The following is a 21,541-nucleotide window of genomic DNA, read 5'->3' as shown; positions in this document are numbered from 1 at the left end:
TTAACAGAGATTAAACAATAGCCAAACTAAAAACTCAGTATTAGAACCAGGAGTTTAAGGCAAGTCTGTCTTACTGGGAATCCAAAGCCGGAATACTCAATTATTGTACTTTATCCCACTGCTGAGACTCCTGACCCACTCTAATGAAAGTGAATGCCTGACACTAATTTCTGCAATACATGTGCAAAAAGTGTAATCTGCGTCATTAGAATAAGAGGTAAGACCAATCCATGTGGCACAGAAAAAAATCCTGTCCATTTAAATATTTGTATTTACACATCTTTTTCCACTTTCAGTACTCTAATAAGATTATAAATATGTGAATACAGACATGCAACACTGTCCACAAAGGAACAAGAATATACAGAACCCAAATTTTTGCATACAAAGTGCTGTTTTAAAAAAGGACCTTGTGACATGTCAGACACATTTATTTGAATACTTACAACAATTACCATGGATGTAATATAAATAATGTTTAAAATCTCCTATTTTCTTCTCTATGCCGGCATTTAGTGTTTCAACTAGTCAAGAGAATAGCCACTCCATCATGTAATGTTAAAGGCGAGTCACATAGCATCAAAATGAAACCGATGGGCCTCTTGTCGCTTTTCTCTGTCATCTGCTTTCTGAAAAAGAATTTAAGACTATATATAAGAAAACGTGACAAGACTGAAATACAATTTCTGAAATATAAAGTGATTGATTTCTTAAAAGCCCTTAGATATTAGTTTAGGTATGATGATATGATACAATAACCTTTTAAAATATTTACAGTTTGCAGTAGCTATTTTATAACTAGCAAGTGAATTTGAAAACCACCAAGAAGTGTTGCTTAAATACTTATTAGAAAGTAAGGAGCAAAATGTTATATTATCTAAGGGCATAACCAATTCTTGCATTCACCTCCTCCATTCTTAGTACTGATATTAAATGAACCTTAAGTACTTAAAGTTAGTTTTTGGTCAACCTATCGATTTAGCAGAGAATTATTAAGCCTTTCCACCCAGCAGAGCGCTTTGCATGGTGTTTTTACATGTCCTGTGTTCTAACCTTAAAACAGTAGTGCTGTAATTAGATCTCCTGAGAAATTAATTTTCTACACAGGTCAAAAGCTATATAATACCTATTATTTTATTTATTAATGCATTAGAAAGGTAGTTATGCACAAAGAGGGACAGACATATATAAACACACATTTATACCTTTAAAATTCTTGAGCTTTGTTTGAAAGGTAGAGAGGAGAGAAGGAGAAAGAGACAGAGATCTCCCACAGATTGTTTTATTCCCCAAATGCCTACAACAGCTGCGCTGGGGCGGGCTTGCAGCCAGGAGCCAGGAGCTCCATCGTAGTTTCCCACAGGGTGGCAGCAACCCGCATGCCGGCTGCTTCCCAGGGTATGTAAAGGAAGGAAGCTGGGATCAGTAGGAGAGCTGGGACCTGGATCCAGGCACTCCACCGGTGCGGGTGTCCAAGGAGCACCTCAACTGCTGCCCCCGAGCCATGGCTCTTCATGCTGTGGTTTTGCTAATGTAAGGAAGTGGCTTTTTTATTCTTTCTGTAAAGTAAATCTTGAAACATTTATCAGAAAGATTAATTCACTCTCTTTTCATACGCTAAAAGAGCAGCTAAGATAAAATAATGGTAATTCTACTCAGTAAAATATAATTTCGATGGGCACAACTCTCCAAAGAAAGAAACCATCTGTTTTGGTGACATAAATAAGTTGTTTTTGGGGAGTAGTACTGGAACGCACTCATATATTTAAAATATATACTCACATATAGAAAAAAAATGAGCTTTTATAATTTATACCTGAAGTGCTAACAAATTATGATAATTATCATTTTCATCATATATATACTACATAAAAATCTACCCTTTTGCCAAAATTCTGTTTTCAATTATTTAGGGCTTTATCCTAAAAAACAGAGATCAGTTTATTAAAACGAAGCATATTTGATAGAAAAAAATGTTTATTATCTACTGTTTAGTGGCTAAACATTGGGGAATTCATGGAAATTCTGGAAAAAGAATGTCCATAGTTTTTTTTTTTTTTAAGATTTATTCTTAGTGGAACGTGGGATTTACAGAGCGAAGGAGAGACAGAAAGATCTTCTCTCCACTGGTTTACTTCCCAAGTACACAGTGCAGGAGCTGAACCGATCCAAAGCCAGGAACCGGGAGCTTCTTATAGGTCTCCCGCATGGGTGCAGGGTCCCAAGGCTTTGGGCCATCCTCTACTGCTTTCCCAGACCACAAGCAGGGAGCTGGATGGGAAGCAGATCAGCAGGATATGAACCGGGACCCATATGGGATCCTGGCGTGTGCAAGGCGAGGATTTTAGCCTCTAGGCTCACATCACGCCCTACCTTTTATCAGTAGATAATGAATACTGCACAAGCTCATTCAATCATTTTTCAGGCTACTATGAGACTACTTCTAATTCAGATTCTCTAAATACCAGGTGATTTAAGGGATGATCACAATTACTGAACATCATCAAACGTGCTAGTCCTCTGTGATGTGTTTGCATTGGTAAGAGATGCTGCTAACTTCTTGGAAATAGAAACAACCATCAACGATGTAACACTCTGGGGACGGGCATTTGCCACAGAGGTTATGCTGCCCCTCGGAACACCACCATTCCATAGCAGAGTGCCTGTACGACTCAAGTGATGGATGTTCAAGTACCTGCATTCCTGCCATCCCTGGGGGAGACCTGGACTGGGTTCTGAACCTCTTTTTCAGCTGGCCCCATCCGAGTTATTGTGGGCATGTGAGGAGTAAACCAGCAGCTGAGATATCAAACATGTAAATATGGCCAAGCATTCCCTTAAAGCAGCATACCTCACTTTTTTCCCCCCAAAGTTTATTTACTTCAATGGCAGAATCTCTCTCTCTTTCTCTTTCTCTCTCTCTCTCTCTCTCTCTCTCTCACACACACACACACACACACACACACAGAGAGAGAGAGAGAGAGAGAGAGAGAGAGAGAATATCTTTCATTTGCTGGTTCATTCTCCAAATGGCTGAACTGGCTCGAGCTGCACTGGTGTGAACCCAGGAGCTTCTTCTGGTCTACTGTGAGGGTGCAGGAGTCCAAGGATATGGGAAATCTTTTGTTGCTTTTCCAGGCCATTAGTAGGGAGCTGGGTCAGAAATGGAACAGCTGAGAATTGAGCCAGCACCCATATGGGATGCCAACATTACAGGATGAAGATTTACTGGCTACACCACAGCGCCAGCTCCTATACCCCACATTAAATTACATGCAGGATAAACTTAAAAAATGACAAATCTCAGTCATGTGAATAAAGTTGAAAACACTGTTTTACAAGAGCAATCTCTCTCATTGTTGCCCTCTGTGTCTTTCAAGTAAATCAAAAACACTTAAAAAGAGAAAAAAAAAAAAGAGGTGGGGGAAGGCTGGTGTTGTGGCACAGTGGGATAAAGCACTGTAGCAAGAATATCAAGAAGGTATAGTGTCCCGGCTGTCCTATTTCTGATGCTGCTCCCTACTGTTGTGCTTGGGAAGTAGCACAATGTGGCCCAAGTGCTTAGACCCTTGCCACCCATGAGGAGAGCCAGATGGAGTTCTTGGCTCTTGGCTTCTGCATGGCACAGTCATGCATGTGCGGCCATTTGAGGGGTGAACCAGCAAAAGGGAGATTTTTGGCTCACCCTCTCTTACTCTCTCTGTGTCTTTTAAACAAGCAAATTTCTTAAAAATAATAACGCATTACTTTAATAAACCAGATTTAATGTGTAATTTAAATGAACAGACCTTTTCCTGCCAATGTAAAATGCCAATTATTGCCAAGATGAAAACACAGACACCAGTGAGAGCTATGGCCGTCAGCAGAACAATGTTACTTGGTGTGAGGTATAATTTGGCACTCCAGCTGTAGGTGAAGAGAGAAAACAATGACAAATTTTAATTGAAAATAACACATTTCCATTGAGATGAAAAAGTAAAATAACCTATTCATAAATCAAACAGTGCATTTATTCATTTATCCATTCATTATGTAGGACAAAAAGTGCTAAGATCATTGATTCTGTAGAGGTCATATTTTATACAGAGTTGAAGTAAATGTTTTATCATACGTATTGATATTTTTCTCCATATTTCATCCTATGAGAATTATTCTTAAATAAGCTTATCAATGTGCACTTTGACAATCTTTGACATATATTTTACATCTTGATTGATGTGAATTTGAAACCTTTAACTCTGTGGCTCTTAAGGCTATGTAGCAAGTGGTCTAAGACTTCTGTATTCTCTTCTTTTTTTTCCTTGTCCACATATGCAGTATGATCAACTAAAACAACTACCAAATCTGAGGGGTTTTATATAGAGAAAAACCTTGTGAAAAACCTCTATCATTTCCATGTCATGAAATGTTACAGAGGGATCACATTACTATTGTAACTCAGATTGAGACATCTTACAAAATTACTTTTTGTCTTTTGCTGCCATTGGCAGCATACAGATTTAATGTCTTTGGCACAAATCAAACTGGCTCTTTCCTTCTAAAATAGTCATATAACACAAAAGCCTGATTCATGTCTTTGTCATCAATACTGCAGATAGTTGCATACATAGGGATTTTTGTTCTTGGAAATAGCTAATAGATGTGTTTCCATTTTAAAAGCTAAATAAAGGTAAACTCATTCTGATGAATAGCAAGCTAGTCATTATTGATTTATTTTGAGATAATTAAAATTTGTTGATCCATAAGTTAACCTCTAGTCAGTAAATTTCAAAATTACACCTTAAATAAAAATCAATTTGGTTTTATTAAGTACATCAATTTGATAGGAGCATGTCTTTGAAAAGAGCAAAAGAAGTGAAAAATGTTGAGATTATGGAGGTGGGAACTATGACAGAATTTTCAGGAAATCAGATTAGTAAGTAAACTAAGAAAACAGATTTGTTAGTCAAGGTCAGCTATTTTCAGTACTTTACTCACAGTGAAAAGGTAAGTCCTTTTATGAGATTGTTTTGAAAGTTCTTTTTATTTCTACTTTTTATTTATGCAAATGGAACAAATTGCATCTATTTCATATATGCAGTTTTGAGAACAAAATGGTGCTTCAGTCTGCCCTCCCTCCTTTCTTATTTGTAAGTTTTGCAATGACACGCTTCTTGAGCAAAAGACCCTAGTTTAGTGGGAATATAGACAACAGCTATAAGTAATAATTGAATGAAAAATGACCATGGTGTATGGTGTATTTAAAAATAATCAAAGATCATGAAAACAATGGTAGTATAAGATTCCCAACCACTGATTTGACACTTGTGGAACACAAAGCTTTACGAAGTATATTTGCAGCAACACTGGCACAGTCAATTCCCCTTCCTTTCCCTCCTCCTTCCTTTCTTGGCTCTCTCTCCCTCTCCTTCCCTGCCTTTTCCTTTCCTCGTCCCTCTCCTTCTATTTCAGTTCACACATACAAGGGAGGACATGTTGGTATCTGTGTTTGGCTTATTTCACTCAGCATGATGCCCTCCAATTGTGTTCAATTTGTTGCAAATGGTGTAAGTTCATCCTTTTGAAAGCAGAACATTCCATAGTGTGTATGCACTACATTTTCTTTATTCAGTCATCTAGTGGTAGATACCATGCTTGGTTCCAAATTTTGACAAACACAGTGCTATGATTCTCTCTTTGATGCAAAGTGTTCCTGTCTTTTGGGTATTATACCCAGTCAGTCGGACTGCTGTCTAATAAATGGAAACTCTATTTCTAATTTTAAAAGAAATTACACCATAGCTGTGCTAATTTACATTTCCACCAACAGTGTGTAAGTGTTCTTTCTCCGCATACTCGACAGCATTTGTTGCTCTGTTGGGTTTTAGCCATTCTGACAGGGGTGAGATGTTATTTCTTTGTGGCTTTGATACCCTTCTCTGATGGCCAGTGGTGTTGAGCATTTTTTATGTTTGTTGGCCATCTGTTTTTCCTCTTTTGAGAACTGTCAAGGTCCTCTGCACATTTCTTAACTTGATTGATTCTGTTGTTTACTTTTTAAAGTTGCTAGCATATTTTGGATACTAATCCTTTGTTAGAAAGGCAGCTTGCAAATATTTTCCCCATTTTGTGGACGTCTTTTTCTGTCTATGAATCCATTCTGTCTCTGTGCAGAAGCTTCTGAGTTTGTTACAGTCCCATTTGTTTCATGTTGTTTTCACTGACTATGCTCTGGGGGTCTTGTCTGAGGAGTCATTCCCTACATTCATGTCCTGGTGTGGTTCCCCCACAGTTTCTTCCAGCAACTTCATAGTCTTGGGTCTAATTTTATAAGTCTTTGATCCATCTTGAGTTTGGTGTATGGTAAGAGGTATGGAAAACTGTTCACATGTACACATTCAGTTTTACCAGCACCATTTGTGAAATTATCCTTATTCCACTGTATCATCTAAATACTTCTATTAAAATAAGTCAGCTGTAAATATGGGCATTAATTTCTGGGCTCTCTGTTCTAGTCCAATGATTTATTGGTTTTTATGCAGGTACCATGCTATATTAATTACTACAGCTTTTAGTATGCTTTGAAGTTAGGCATTGTGATGTCTCCAGCTTGATTTTTCTTGCTTAGAGTTGCTTTGGGTATTATTCTGGGTCATTTGTGAATTTAGAATTGTTTTTATTAATTCTATAAAGATGTCATTAGCATTTTGATGGGGGCTGTATTGAATCTCTAGGTTGCTTTAGGTAGTACACACATTTTAATGATACTGATTCTTCCAACACATGAGCAAGAAATATCTTAGCACATAAAGATTTTTTTCATTAATGTTTGATAATTTTCATTGTAGAAGTCTTTTACCTCTTTGGTAACATTTATTACTAAGGAGTTGATGTTTTTTTGTGGCTACCATAAATGAGATTTCCCTTTCTGTGAATTTATTATTAGCATGTAAGAAGCTACTGATTTTTTGTATGTATATTTTGTACCCTACAATGTTACTGAACTGGTTTATCAACTCTGATTGTTTTCTCACAGAATGTTTAGGTATTTTGATGTTCAATGTGTCATCTGCTAACATGGAAAATTTGACTTCTATCTTTTAATTTTAGGTCTCCTTGCTAAAATGGTTCTGCTTTTAAAACAATTTTTAAATACATTTTAAGAAATATTTATTTATATTGAAAGGCAGAGTTATAGAGCGCGAGCGAGAGACACATAGAGAGATCTTCCATTTGTTGGTTCACTCCCCAAAGAACCACAATGGCCAGAGTTGGGAGGACGTGATGTCAAGAACCAGGAGCCTCTTCTAGGTCTCCCACATGGCTGCAAGAGCTTTAGCTCTTGGGTCTTGCTCCATTGATGCCTTGGCCACTAGCAGGGAGCTGGATTGTTAAGTAGAACAGCCAGGACTTAACTGGCACACAAGTGGGATGCCGGCACAGTAGGTGGAATCTTGATTTGATAGGCTGTGGCACTGGCCCTTAAAATAGTTTTTAAGAATCAGAAATACAGATTATTTTTGGCCAAAAAAAAAAAAAAAAAACGGACAAAAAAGGCTAGTTTTCAGTTTTCTACTTAGAAGTAGTCTCTCTGACCAGAATCTCATAATCTTTTGAGACAAATACATAATATCTTGTGAATCAAAATAGTTGTATACTTCACATACTCTGCTGTATTCTATTTTTTATTTTTTATCTTGAGATTGTTCTAAGTGTCCATAACAGTAAATAAAAACAAGTCATCATACTGAACAAAACAGAAGTGCTACATTTTATATGGTTTCAAATTCAATGCCTAGATTTTCAAGTTTTGTTCACATAGAATATAAACGTACTAAAAAGAACAAAACAGAATTGAACCAGGACTAAGTGTTGCTATTGGTGTCACCCTATTTCAAGAATAGAGTTCCACTAAGGTTTGTTTTCTGAAGGAATTTGATTCTGAAGTCCATATATCTACTATAAAATACATCTATCCAATGGAGTACTGATAAACTAGCTCCCTGGGGTGGTCATCTTTGTGACTTCACTGAATCCAGATGGGAAGAAATGCACACAGCTCAGGAGGTGGCATGAGCTGGCACAGCCCAGGGTACAGAGCAGGTGATTACCCTGACACCCATGTGGGAGACCCAAACAGCATTCTTAGCTACTGGCTTTAGCGTGGCCTACTCTAGCTTTTACAGACATTTGGCGAGTGAGCCAGTGGTTGGAAGATCTTTTCTCTCTTTGTTTCTTTTCCAATCTCATAATCCAGTCAGCAACAGAGTTAAGCTTTTGCAGTACAAGGTCAGTTGACTGCAAACTTTCTGCCAAACCAATGTGGCATGTCTGAATATAGTACTTCTCAAATAATTTACATATCAATGGGTATTAGAAATATATAGCATCCTGAAATTTTAGAATTTATAACGGAAGACATTTATTTAAGGGGACTTTGTATAAATCTTTAATCAGTTAACCTGCTGCTTTCCTGATAGGATTGAATTTGTTCTTCATGAACAATGTCAGGAACCTTTTGTATAGGTACACTTACGCACTTCGTTTGCTGTGTGCAAATGAATAGGTACTGAGGAGAACAGAACGAGAATGAGAGTTTTAAAAAGGCATAACAGTAGCTATGATTCAGAGCTGACAGCATTATTTCATTTCAAGAAAGGACATTACCTTCGAGGGACATTGTGAGGATATGGAATGACAATTAGCTGGGAATTTGGAATGATTGCAGTCCACTCTTGTTTCCGTACAGACTAGAAAAACAATTTATACCAATTTATATCATATAATATCAAGAATACTAAAAAACACAATTACCTCAAGTAAGGAAAAATCTCTTTGAGAAAATGAAATCCGAGGTATTGATTAGCCTAAGTTTACATACATTAAACTCCAAACAGGGCTCTTCTACCATCTGTTGGAAAATTTTCTGATCTGTTCAGGGAAGGATTATGTTATGTCTTATGAATCCATTTATTTGGCAAATAATTTTGACACTTACATAGTAAGCACTGTTCAAAGTGCTTTGTACAAATGATGGTTGGATGTAATATACAAGTTAGGAGGAGACTGAAAATAAAAATAATTAATACACATACCTATTTATGTATGAAACAGGCATAATATTTTACAGATTAGTGAAAATTATTTTACTTATATATGTTAAATGGTAAAACATGTTAGGAAGAAAAGCAGGAAGGAAGGATAAGAAGTTGTGAAATTTAAGGGAGAAAGGAGGTAGAAACATTTTATGACATCTTTAAAATAATTATGATAAGCTTAGATAGGTTATTATCAACTGAAGTTTGAAATGTTTAAATTGAAGATTCAACTGAATTCAAGTTATACAACATAAATATTCAAAAAGTGAATATATTAAATCACAGGCTAAGTATAAACAAACTAAATTTTCCTTACCCTCTCTCCAGATGGACGGGGAATACCAACATAAAGATGGTCAAGAAAATTTGCACTTCGACCTAAGCCAAGAACACTGTATGGTAGTTGGAGGGCTAAATGTGCTGACTGGCTGAGTTGTCCAGCTAGATTTATTAAAGAAAAACAAAAGACAAAAAATATTATTGGAAACAGTGTCCCTATGAAATCTTAGAAATTCAGGCATTACAATTTATTTCTTACACACAAAAAATATGAAATGAAATAGCCAATCCAGTACTATACACTTTTATGAGATATAATTCATATACCATAAACATAACCCTTTAAAATATACAATTATGGGGTTTGAAGTATACTAAAAGACTTGAGCATCACCATAAGCCTTTTTTTGTTTTGTTTTATGATACAGTTCCATAGGCTCTGGGGTTACCCATGTCCTTCCCCACACCATAAGCTTTTTTTTTTTTTAAAGATTTATTCATTTTATTACAGCCAGATATACACAGAGGAGGAGAGACAGAGAGGAAGATCTTCCGTCCAATGATTCACTCCCCAAGTGAGCCGCAACGGGCCGGTGCGCGCCGATCCGAAGCCGGGAACCTGGAACCTCTTCCAGGTCTCCCACGCGGGTGCAGTGTCCCAAAGCATTGGGCCGTCCTCAACTGCTTTTCCCAGGCCACAAGCAGGGAGCTGGATGGGAAGTGGAGCTGCCGGGATTAGAACCGGCGCCCATATGGGATCCCGGGGCTTTCAAGGCGAGGACTTTAGCCGCTAGACCACGCCGCCGGGCCCACCATAAGCTTTTAAAAGAACATTTTCATCATTTAGAAAGAAGCCCAAATTCTAGCTATAGGTAATCACACCTCCGTTCTGTCTGTACATTTGCCTACTCTGAAGATGCCATGGATGCAGTCAGCCAAGATGTGGCCTTTTGTGCCTGGCTTATTTAGAACTGGTTCCAAGGTTTACCCATTTTGTGCTATTTTTCAATACATTGAAGTGCCAGGAAATATTCTGCTGTATGATATATTCTATACTCTGTTTTACTGACCAAGACATGGACATTGTTAATTTCTACATTTTGGTTAGCATACTCCTTGCTAACACTTCTTAGTGTAGGTCTTGATTATGGCCATCTTTTTATTTTTGATGATAGCTATCTTATGAAGTAGGATCTCCCTGGAGTTTTTATTTGTATATCAATGATTTGGAACTTCTTTTCATATGCTTATTAGCTATCTTCACTCTGTGAGGTTAGGAGTGATCTCCTTTTCCGTTCTGAAATGTAATGATTTGGATGTTCTGTTTTCCAATAAAATTTTGCAGCTTTTCAAAGTTTCTAAAGTTTTCTAGCTTCCCAGAAGTTCCTTTCATTATTTGGATCCTTTTTGTCTGCTCCATCTTTGATCACAGATTTAGTACCTGGATGTTGTCAGCAGGTTGCTGTTTGTGGTTGAGGATTTCATGAACTTATTCTTTCCTCCTATATCTACCCCTCCACCATTAACAAAATACTATCTAGTCACCCATGTTAAGACCACCAAGAACTTAACTCTTGAATCAAATCAAATAGTCAACACTCTTACGATGGACATTTTCTGGGGATTGGTTATTTCAGATAAAATACTGATAATACTATTGGGATGGAGACTTTATTGGAGTTCCATGGAAGTCAGTATTGGCTGCTGGCAACAATCCTCTATTCCTAAGTCATTGGGGGGCAGGTATTTGGCCTGCTGGTTAAGATGGCCACAATTCATTTTGCAGTACCTGGGCTCAGTGCCTGGCTCCACTCCTGTTATACCTGGGGCACGTTCTTGGTCCCCAGCTTCAATCCTGGTCTACCTCCTGCTACTACAGAAAAATTTGGGGAGTGATTTATTGGATAGGAATTCAATCAATTTCTTTCTGTGTTTCATACACAGACACAGTCTATCAAATTAATTTTTAAAAAGGAGAATGGGTGTTTGGTATAGCAATTAGGATGCCCCTTTGTATGCCCCACATTCCATATCAGAGTGCCTGGGTTTGAATCATGACTCTGCTTCTGTTCCAACCTCCTGCTAATACAGACCTTGGCAGGCATCAGGTGAGGACTCAAGCGGTCAGCTCCCTACCACTCTATCTGGGAGGCCTGGACTCGGTTCCCAGCCCCTGGTTGTGGCCTGTTTCAGCCCCAGCTTTGTGGGTGAGTCAGCAGAAGAGACATACGTGTTCTTCTCCCTCTGCCTTTCCAATAAACACATTTTGTTTTTTAAAAAGATGAATGTAAAAATAATTGTATGGAAACTTTAAAAAGTCGATCTCTACTATGATTCACTTTTACAGAGTATGTGTACTTGCTTTTGTTGTTGTACATGCTTCACCTGAGCGGTTCGGTGGAAATGTCTGGCCTGTGGCCCTGAAGAGCCACAGAATTATTTGTTCTGGCCCTGTCAAGGCAACTGAGGGCAGGACTTGAAATACATCTATAGCAGGCTAATTTTTCAACTGATAATTGTGCATGACCCATGAATGTTGTTATAAATACTCAAATGGCCCTTACCAGAAAACAATTCCCTACCCTGGATGCTAATTAATGTAGAAATACTTTAAAATTCATGGGAACTCTGCTGAACATCATCAGTATTACTGAAACATAGGAAATAACTGGAAAATACATACGCTTGATTGTTTGTATAGTCCTTGTGTTGGAAATCTTAAGATGTAATGGAAAGGAGCATGGATCTAGGGTCAGGCATTTACACAACTGAAGCGATGCAGCTGAAGTTGTGAAGCCACACACTGAACTGCAGAAACTGTAGAATGAATTTGACTTGTGCAGTTTTGCTAATGCAATAATACCTAAGTGTCTCACACAGTAAACACTTAATAAATGCTTTATTAACAAATACATTTGAGATGAATTAAAATTAATCATAATGATTTTATGACAGTACTAAGTCACTTAACAGACATCAAGTTAGTGTTATAAACTATTTTTCTAACATTACCTGAACTAATTTCTTTTTTTTTCTGAACTAATTTCTAAACTAAATATAGAATTTCATCAATATTACTCCACTAAACATTATACAACAAAAATTTAAAACTGCATAGAAAATAAGAAAACCATTATAAAGAATAATCAAAGGAAAATTAGCTAGAATCTTGTAAGAGATATCATTATATTTTCGTATGCTTAGTCACATACTTTTTTCCACATACATGCACAGATAAACACATCTTAGTATATTTCAGTAACAGTTTAATTGAATATTACTTTGTTAATATTTATTTATAATAAAGTTTTAGTAGAGATAGATTAGCAGAAATATTATGATACAGACATTCCATTGATTAAGGGGAAACCAAAGATAACATAATGTAAATGATATTATTGTATGTACCCTTAAAATCAATTTCTAAAATGTTATCTATGCAGACATTATAAAAACAATTTCTTCCTAGCTGTAGGGAACTGCCTAGCTTGCTTTGTGCTTAGGCCAGGCTAGCCCAGGCTGCAGCACACACAAGAACAGCACTTGAGAATCGGGCCCGGGGGTGGGCCAGGCCGCAGCACCTGTCAGCACATGCAAAGGCAAGGACTAGGGGCAGACTGTCCTGGGGAGCAGCCTAGCATCTGCCAGCACACGAGGTCCTGGTCTGGGAACAGGCTTGGTGGAAAAACTTGGGAAACTCTCGTACTAGGCTGCAGCTCCCATTGGTGAGCACAAGAGCCAGCATTGGGGAGAGGCCAGGCCAGGCAGGGCTATACCACTTTGTTGGCATGTGTTGGGCTGGAACATGTGGGAGCTGGGATGTCTGTGGTATGTGCGGGGCTAGACTACTTCACTTGTTGGTTCATATGAGAGTCAAAGATGGGGGCAGGTTGGGCAGGGCTAGGCTGCAAACTCACTGGTGAGCATGAGAACCAGGGCTGGAGGCTCGCCAGGCTGAACAAGGCAACAGTACCCATTGGTATAGGTGTATGCTGGGTCTGGAGGTGGGTCGGACTGAGTTAAGTCACAGGGTGCTCACTTGGGTGTGAATGAGAACTCGATGGGACGTGTGACAGGCTGGACTAGACTGCTACACAGGCTGGTACAAGCAGGAATGGGCTGCGGGTAGGCCTGGTGGGAGTTACTGGGGGTTGCCCTGATTGGGCTGCAGTTCTCACTGAGATATGTAAGGACTGAGTTTATTATGGACTGGGTTTGCATAAGAGATGCGGCTGGGGCGGAACTGACCAGGCCACTGCATTCACTGGTGTGTGCATAGGCTGATGAGGGTCAGGGACTGAATGGGACCCCACACTGGCTGGCTCACCCAAGAGTCAAGTCTGGTGTCACTCAGGTGAGGTTTCTTGGGGAACTCTCCAGCTAGCTCACTGGACTCAAATCCAAGCTACAGGGAAAATCAGTCTGACCTTGAAGTGTGTGTATCAGGACTGGGCTCTTGGCCAAGCTTTGTAGCAGGTGTCTGTCTGAGTATTTGTATGCACTCAGGTGGACTTGGTCAGCCCAGCAGACCTTGGATAAACTATCTCATCCCTGGAGCAATGGAACTAACAATATCTCAGAACTACCAAAACCACTCAACACCCCTGGGACATTATTCCTCACATTGGGTCTCTAGGATGACATCAAATGACTGTCCCCATCCCTGGGTGCTGATGTAGTTTGGCAGCAAGGAGCAGCCCCTTCCCCCCCTTCCCTGCAGATAACAGGAGAAAAAGAGAAAAATTAAGAAACATTTGTTCCAACCCCTCTTCCTGCATGCCTCAACCCTGCCCCCCTAGTCAGTGGCCCACACAGGCATACATTCACCTCAGCTGTGCAAATAATGTTAAAAATAAAATATTAAAAAATGAAAGAAATGATTTTCTGGCCTATGAATTAAAATGTTAATTTTTCATTATTGGAAATTTCTTAGTCTTTCACTAGTATAAAGAATGTGTTAGTGAATATCTGTGCATCAGTATTTGCAGCAAATTATTTTCTCATATTGCTAGATATGGACTAGTTGAATGGTAAGTAAAAGTTTGAAAATATTCTAGTTTTTTTTTTAACTGACTTTATATATCTGACAGGGAGAGACAGAGATTCTCCATCCATTATTTGATTCTGTAAATGCCCACAATAGTCAGTGCTGGCTCAGGTCAAAGCTGGGAGCCAGAAAAATGCATCTGGATCTCCTACAGGCAAGAATTTAGGCCATCATGTGCTGTGCATTAGCAGGAAACTAGAACAGAAGTAGAGCAGCCAGGACTTGAACCATCACTTCAGTATGGGTTGCCACTGTCCTAAGTGACCTAAGTATACCACATCACTGGCTCCTGAATTATAGAAAACCTCTTAATATAATACAATATTTTAAAAGAGAGACTATTACTACTTTAGCTGTCTATTAGCTTTCAGTGAAAATATTCAATCTGTTCCTTTTTAAAAAATGAAGTGGAATTCACATAACAACCATTTTTACTGTAACACTAAATATGCCTAGTATGTACACAATGTTGCACAAGCATAATCTCTCTAGATAGCTGGTTTCAAATCCCATTCCGCTCACCTTGGTAACCTTTGATTTCAGTCTTTGTGGACTTGGCTACTCAGAATTCTACTACATGTGATCATTTATGTTTGCTTGCCATCATTTAACACAATGTTTTCAAAGATCACATATGATGTAGCAAATACTATTCTTCCTTCCTTTTTAGGTATGCATATTTCGATTTATTTATTCATCACTCCACCTGATGGACACTTGATTCTGCTTAGAATTTGAGTATATACTCAAGGGGAATTGGGTCAAAAGAAAGTTCTAGGTTTGATTTTTGAAGAATTCCTACAGCAGCTGCATCATTTCTTTTTCCCAACAGTAATGTATGAGGGTTCCTATCACATCCTCACTGACACTTGTTAAGTTCTTCCCTTTCTATTAACACTGTAGTGATGGTTGTGAACTACTGTGGTTTCCATTTATTTCCTTTATGACAGTAATGTCAGTTGGCCATTTATTTCTGTATATTCTTTGGAAAAATGTCTAGACTCTTTTCTTTGAATTTCTGTTGTTGAATTGTGAATGTTCTTCATGTATTCTGGTTACTAGGAACTTATCAGAGAATAGATGTGCAAATATTTTCCACCATGTAAACCAAAGAGTTGCTGTATCATGTTCTTGAAAATGTTCAATGCACATAAGGTTTAAATTATTATGAAACCCAATCCATTTTTTTATGTTGCTACTAGTGCTAAGACTCCACTGGCAAGTTGGAGGAAATGCAAATTTGCACATTTTTTCCCCAAGAATTTTACAGAGGGCAGGCATTTGGTATAGTAAAGTTGCTGCTTGGGACTCCTGCATCCCATATGGGAGTACCTGGTTCAAATCCTGGCTCTGCTTCTGATCTGGCTTCCTGCTGACAGGCTGTGAGCTATAATGAAATCTGAGATCCTGGCTTTGGAGCAGATAAGCACTGATTGTTACAGCCTTTTGGGGAGTGAACGTGCAAATACAAGATTCATTCTCTCTCCCTGCCTCCCTCTCTCCCTCTCTGCCTTTAAAGTCAAATAAAGGGGGCAGCCCTGTGACAGCGCAGGTTGAGCTGCCACTTAGATGCTGGCATCCCATATGAAAGTGCTAGAAGTCCTAGTTCCACCACTCCTGATCCAGTTCCCTGTTAATTATGTCACAGCAGAAGACAGTCCAAGTGCTTGGGTTCCAGCCACCACAAAAGGCCAGAATGTATGTCATGGCTCCTAGCTTCGGCCAGACCTAGACCAGGCTGTTACAGCCATCTGGAGTGTGAACCACTGGATGAAAAATTAGTACCTTCCTCTCTCAGTCCCTCTGCCTTTCAAATAAACATGTACTGTTGGAACAATAAAATTATAATAGTGAATTTATTAGCTCTTACATTTAATACATTCATTTGTTCTTAACTGCCAGGCTAGATGCTTTATTTTTTTGTCTGTTCTTGTAATATAGAAGGACTTATTGAAGAGACTATTCTTTCCTCATTGAATTGTCTTGGCATCCCTGTCAAAAACCGATTGGCCATAGGTGATGAGTTTATTTCTAATCTTTTAATTCTGTTTTCTTGGTTTATATGTCTATCTTCAAGCCAGTGCCACTACTTACTATTGGTGTAAACTTGTAGTAAGTTTTGAACATGTGAAAGTTAAGTTCCCCTAACTTTGTTTTTCTTTTTGGAATCCCTTGCTGTTCTATAAGAATTTGAACATTGTCCTTTTCTATTTCTGAATAAGATTGTTGAAATTCTGATAGATTTTCATGTATCTGTTGATTGCTTTGTAGAATACTGACTCCTTAACAATATTTAGTGTTTTAATCCCTGAACACAGGCTATCTTTCCATGTATTAATAACTTCTTTAATGTTATTCAGAAAAATTTTTGCATTTCCAATTCACAAATGTTTCAGTTCTTTGTTAAACTCTTTAGTAGATATTTCACAATTTTTGTTCTTTAAAATTTGCCTTTTAGAATGCTTATTGCTCGTTTATGGAACATAAGTAGTTCTTTGGTGTTGATCTTGTTGAATTTATCAGCTCCAGTAGTATTTTCAGGTTGATTATCTGCTGCTGCTTTTCCCCAGGTCCTGCTGGATTGAAGTGGAGCATCTGGGACTCAAACTGGCTTTCCTGTTGTCATAGACTGCACCTTTACCCAATATGCCTCAATGCAGCCCCTCCTGAGTCCTTTTTTTTAAATTATGAAAAGGTATTGAATTTTGTCAGATGTGATTTTTGCATCTATTGAAAAGATGATGTTGTTATTTTCCTTTGTTCTGTTAGCATTGTGTAAATATTGATTTTCTTATACTGAACAATCCTTTTCCTGGGACAAACTTTACTAGCTTACGATATATAGATCCTTTTACTGTGTTGTGAATTTGGCCTGCCAGTGCTTCGTGGGGGGTTTCCCATCAGTGCCCATAAAGGATCTCAGTGTGCAGGTTTCCTTCCTTGTCTAATCTTTGCGTAAGGGTGGGTTTACAAAGAGGGTAGCAGAGAATGTGTTCCTTCCTTGTCTCTCTCTGTAAGAGTTTGAGTGATTAATGTTAGTACTTGTTCAGTGGCTGGTAGAATTCACTCAGTTGTCTGTTCTGTTTAGGGAGGTTTTGATTTCTGTTTGTTTCTTTGTTTGGTAAAGGTATTGAGGTTACCTAAGCGGTTGATGTTACTGGTTTGTACTTTTCTCTTAACATCCCTCATATCCTATGTCCATTTTTTTTTGCATTAGTTATTTTCCTGTTCTCTTTTTTGTACTCAATTTAGCAAAAGGATTTCCAACTTTGCTCATTTTTCTGAAGAGGCACATTAGAAGAAAATACAGAGGAAATATTTCAGGACATTCGTCTGAGTAAAGAACTTCTGGATATAACAACAGAACAGGCAAGCAAATAAATAAAATGATAGCAATAAATAAAATAAAATAAAATAAAATAAAATGATAGCAAACTAACATGCTTTGGTACAGCAAAGCAGACAAACAATAGGGTGAGGAAAAACCCCACAGAATGGGAGAACATACAAGGGGCTTCAAAAAATTCATGGAAAATGGATTTAAATGCAAACTTTATTTTGTTATGATTTTGAAATACAGGCAGTTTCTTTTTATTACCCATTTCTGCTGAACTTTTTGAAACCCATTAACATATGAAAACAGTTCAAATGATAAGGGTTTGTTTTTTAAAATATGAGGAACTCTAACATTTAACTCAACAACAGCAGCACACACACACACACACGCATGAGCACACACAAAATAATTTGAAGATGGGCAAATGACCCAAATGTTTCACAAAAGAAGATATACAAATGGCCAACAAGGATATTTTAAAAATCTCAATATTGCTAATGGTGAGGAAAATGGAAATCAAAGTCACAATGAGATATCACCACAGTTAGAACACCGATTATCAAAGAGACAATGGGGAAAGGAGATTTTAATGAGAATGTGATTTAGCACAACCATTGTGTAAGGCAGTATAGTGATTCCTTACATCACCAGAAAAAAAAATCTAAAATAGGAAGGGATTAATTAATTAATATGCCTGATACCGCTATACTAGAATATTTATTGCACCTCTGTTTATAACAGCCTAGATAGGGAATCAAACTAGGTGTCCATTGGCAGATCAATGAATAGAGAAAATATGGTATAAACAGTGGAATATTACTTAGCCCTGAGAAAGAATAAAAAATTCTGTTACTTAGAGCAGCATGGACAGAAGCAGATGATATTACATTTAGTGAAGGAAGTCTGGTGCAGAAAAGTAAATGCATGTTCTCACTCAAATACAGATGCTAAAGTTGTTCTCATAGAGATTAGAATGGTTACCAGGAACCAGTGGGTGAATGGTTACAGTGGTGTAGCTTAGAGGAGTAACTGCTAATGTTCTATAGCAGGATGGGATAAGATTAGATATTTGAATATTTCAAAATAGTTAGGTCTGAATGTTCCTGATTTAAAACCTTGATATTTGTTTTACTGCTCTATAGATTATATATGTCCAAGGCAACTGACATGCCAGTTAGCTCAATCTGGTAACACTGTACACAGGTATTAAAATGCCACATCATATCCCATATGAAAAAATGACTACATGTGACCTAAAAGGTTAAAAATGACTTTACATTAAAAATTAAGCCACATTTTGTAAGCAATATTGAGAGGCTTAATAGGTCCTAAATGCTGATGCTTTTCATATATTTAAAATACTTTTGCCAACAGTTGTATTATTTCTTTAGAATCAGGAAGTTGAGAAGTTAAGACAATCTGACCCACAAATGGGCCCGACTGGAATCCATCATGCTAAGAGAAATGAACCAATCCCAAAAGGTTAAATACCACATGTTTGCCTTAATCTGAGATGAAAAGATGACAACTTGGAAGATAGTACCTGTATATTGTAATATTAGTGCAATCTCTAACAACCTGTATCCAATGCAATAAGATAAAGCGATATAATCTATAAACCAACAATTAATGTCAGAATACTTAAGATCTACATCAAAAAACTGTAAAACCTACTATACCCTCAATACGCTATGTTAACCGGTAATGGGGAGGGAGTGCAGGGAAATCTTTCAGGACCATAAAAAGAGTGAGAAAAAAGTACAATATAGCCTATCAAGATCAAATCTGGTAATTCATAGACAACAGACTCAAAGCGGCACTAAACAACAATAAAACTACTATACCAATGCATGAGGGGGGAATCGGGTGCAATCCTGACAACTTCTTAACAGGAGGTCATGTGCATGGAGCAGGGGGGCACTCCAGAGTGGAGCAGGTGGTAAGGAGGAAGCTTGGATCCCAACCACGAAGACTCCCAGACCTTCACCACAAACTATTAATACGAGCAACAAGGACTATATCCCAACTGCCAAGGAGGCCACAGGGAATTGGATGCCCTCGGAGGCCGAGTACTCTGAGGTCACCCACCCCCAACCGGAGCTTCCGCTGGGGATGAAAGAAGTCCAAATACTACCGTGCAAAAACCAACGTCATCGGAAAGACAACCAGAAGCCCTGAGTGGTCCGCAGACACAGAAGAACAATAAATGTCCTTCGGGACCAGGGAGGAGAGCTTTCTCTGGTCCGAGCCTGGCTCCACCTCTGGACCCCCACCCTCCCTTGCAATGACCATCAGGATCGCTCCGAAAACCCCTCTCAGCAAACAAACAATCATACAAACTAAAAAAAAACTAAAATAAATAAACAACAGAAAGTAGAGCTTGAAATCTGACAGGAAAGAGCTGGCGTGGATTGGCTCATGCCTCGCTGGGGGGACACAAAGATTAGTCACTCCTCACCATGGTGTTGAGGATTTTCCTGCACACACCCCCCCCCAAAAATGTTCTGCACCTTAAATGTCGACAAATGTCTTGTTAGAGTTACAAGCCAGTCTAGATTATCCCAAAATCTGCCAAGATCAGCAAAATTATACTTCAACACAACAAATGGCTAAATACTAAAATGAAATAGACACGGGACAGCTGAATGGTACCTTATAGCCATTTTAAGGTATATAGCAGCCGGTCCTGTATACAAACTAAAATTGAGATGTCAATGAGCTAATCATAGGTTGTGGTTAGGACTTGCTGTTTTTTTTTTTTTTTTTAACATACTGGTTACTCAAAACCATGTCAATTCCATAATGATGCAAATTGCTGTTGATGTTATATTGGGACTCTTAATTGACTGTGATGATATTCGACCAGCTCTAACTTCGGACCAGAAATGGTCTCCCCAAGAAACTGTTCTCCCCAAGAAACTGGACTCCATGCTTGGTATATGTTTGCAAGGAAAGAATCTTGATTGAATTTGAACTGTAATACTGCATCAAGGTGGAGGAATCCACCAGGGGGGGGGGGAGGGGAGAGGTAGGGGGATTCCCAGAGTATATGGAACTGTCACATAATGCAAAATAGTTAATAATAATATATATATATATATATAAAGACAATCTGACCCAAATCACACAGCTACCAAGTGGTAGAGGATGGAGCTGGGATTTAATTTCATTAATAAAATTCCAAATCCCATGCTTTTTCTTATCAATTGAAACCTTATCTTCAATTGAAACAGAAGTGTGATATTTGTTTTACTGCTCTATAAAAAGCACTTCTAATGACAAAAACATTCTTTTCCAATGCCAGTTGTTGTTTTTACCGTTAGCATGTCTACAATATTTGTAGGGTCTAGAAATGATCCGGAAATCTGTAGCATTTTAGACACAAGCGTGGATTTCAGTTAACATGGCATTTGTTCGTCTCTGATGCCTAGGCTCCAGCCATACTTCACTGTTATAGTGTTCAAGTTCCTATTCTATACCCAAAGCCTGCTCTTTTGAAGCAGTTCTGGCTCACGAAGCTGACTAATCTTGTTAATTTTCAATGTTCTTTGCTGAGGAAGAATGTAATCTGATTGTATCTCTGCAGGATAAGATTAGGCAGAAGACAACGCTCTGGGAATAGACTAGCATTTGACACTAAAATAAGCTCAGCTTCCCTGGCTCAACTAGGTAGTTAAAAGGGTGATACAGCGTGAAAAGGTTACAGTTCTCATTGTAGAGCTATGATAAGAAAAACATCATCCCCCAGCTGTAGGTAACTGCCTAAATTGTCTTGTACCTACGCAACCAACAGCTGGCAGG

At 38.3% G+C, this 21,541-nt stretch overlaps 1 protein-coding gene across 1 annotated transcript in view; it reads right to left on the bottom strand.

The window, feature by feature from the left end:
• Window positions 1–229: 229 nt before the first annotated feature.
• The window catches only part of ITFG1 (integrin alpha FG-GAP repeat containing 1), a 211,079-nt gene continuing 189,767 nt past the window's right edge, over window positions 230–21,541 (bottom strand). Inside the window, exons 15-18 of the mRNA XM_004583824.4 lie at window positions 9,394–9,518; window positions 8,647–8,729; window positions 3,789–3,906; window positions 230–629 (exon numbers count right to left, since the gene is read on the bottom strand). Coding sequence (XP_004583881.2) covers window positions 570–629; window positions 3,789–3,906; window positions 8,647–8,729; window positions 9,394–9,518 — 386 coding nt within the window. The 3' untranslated portion in view covers window positions 230–569. The remainder of the gene's footprint in view (window positions 630–3,788; window positions 3,907–8,646; window positions 8,730–9,393; window positions 9,519–21,541) is intronic.

This window comes from Ochotona princeps, chromosome 16, assembly GCF_030435755.1.
Source record: "Ochotona princeps isolate mOchPri1 chromosome 16, mOchPri1.hap1, whole genome shotgun sequence".
Taxonomy (NCBI): domain Eukaryota; kingdom Metazoa; phylum Chordata; class Mammalia; order Lagomorpha; family Ochotonidae; genus Ochotona; species Ochotona princeps.
Note: the sequence above shows the minus strand (reverse complement) of the source record. Positions and strands in the feature narration are given on the sequence as shown.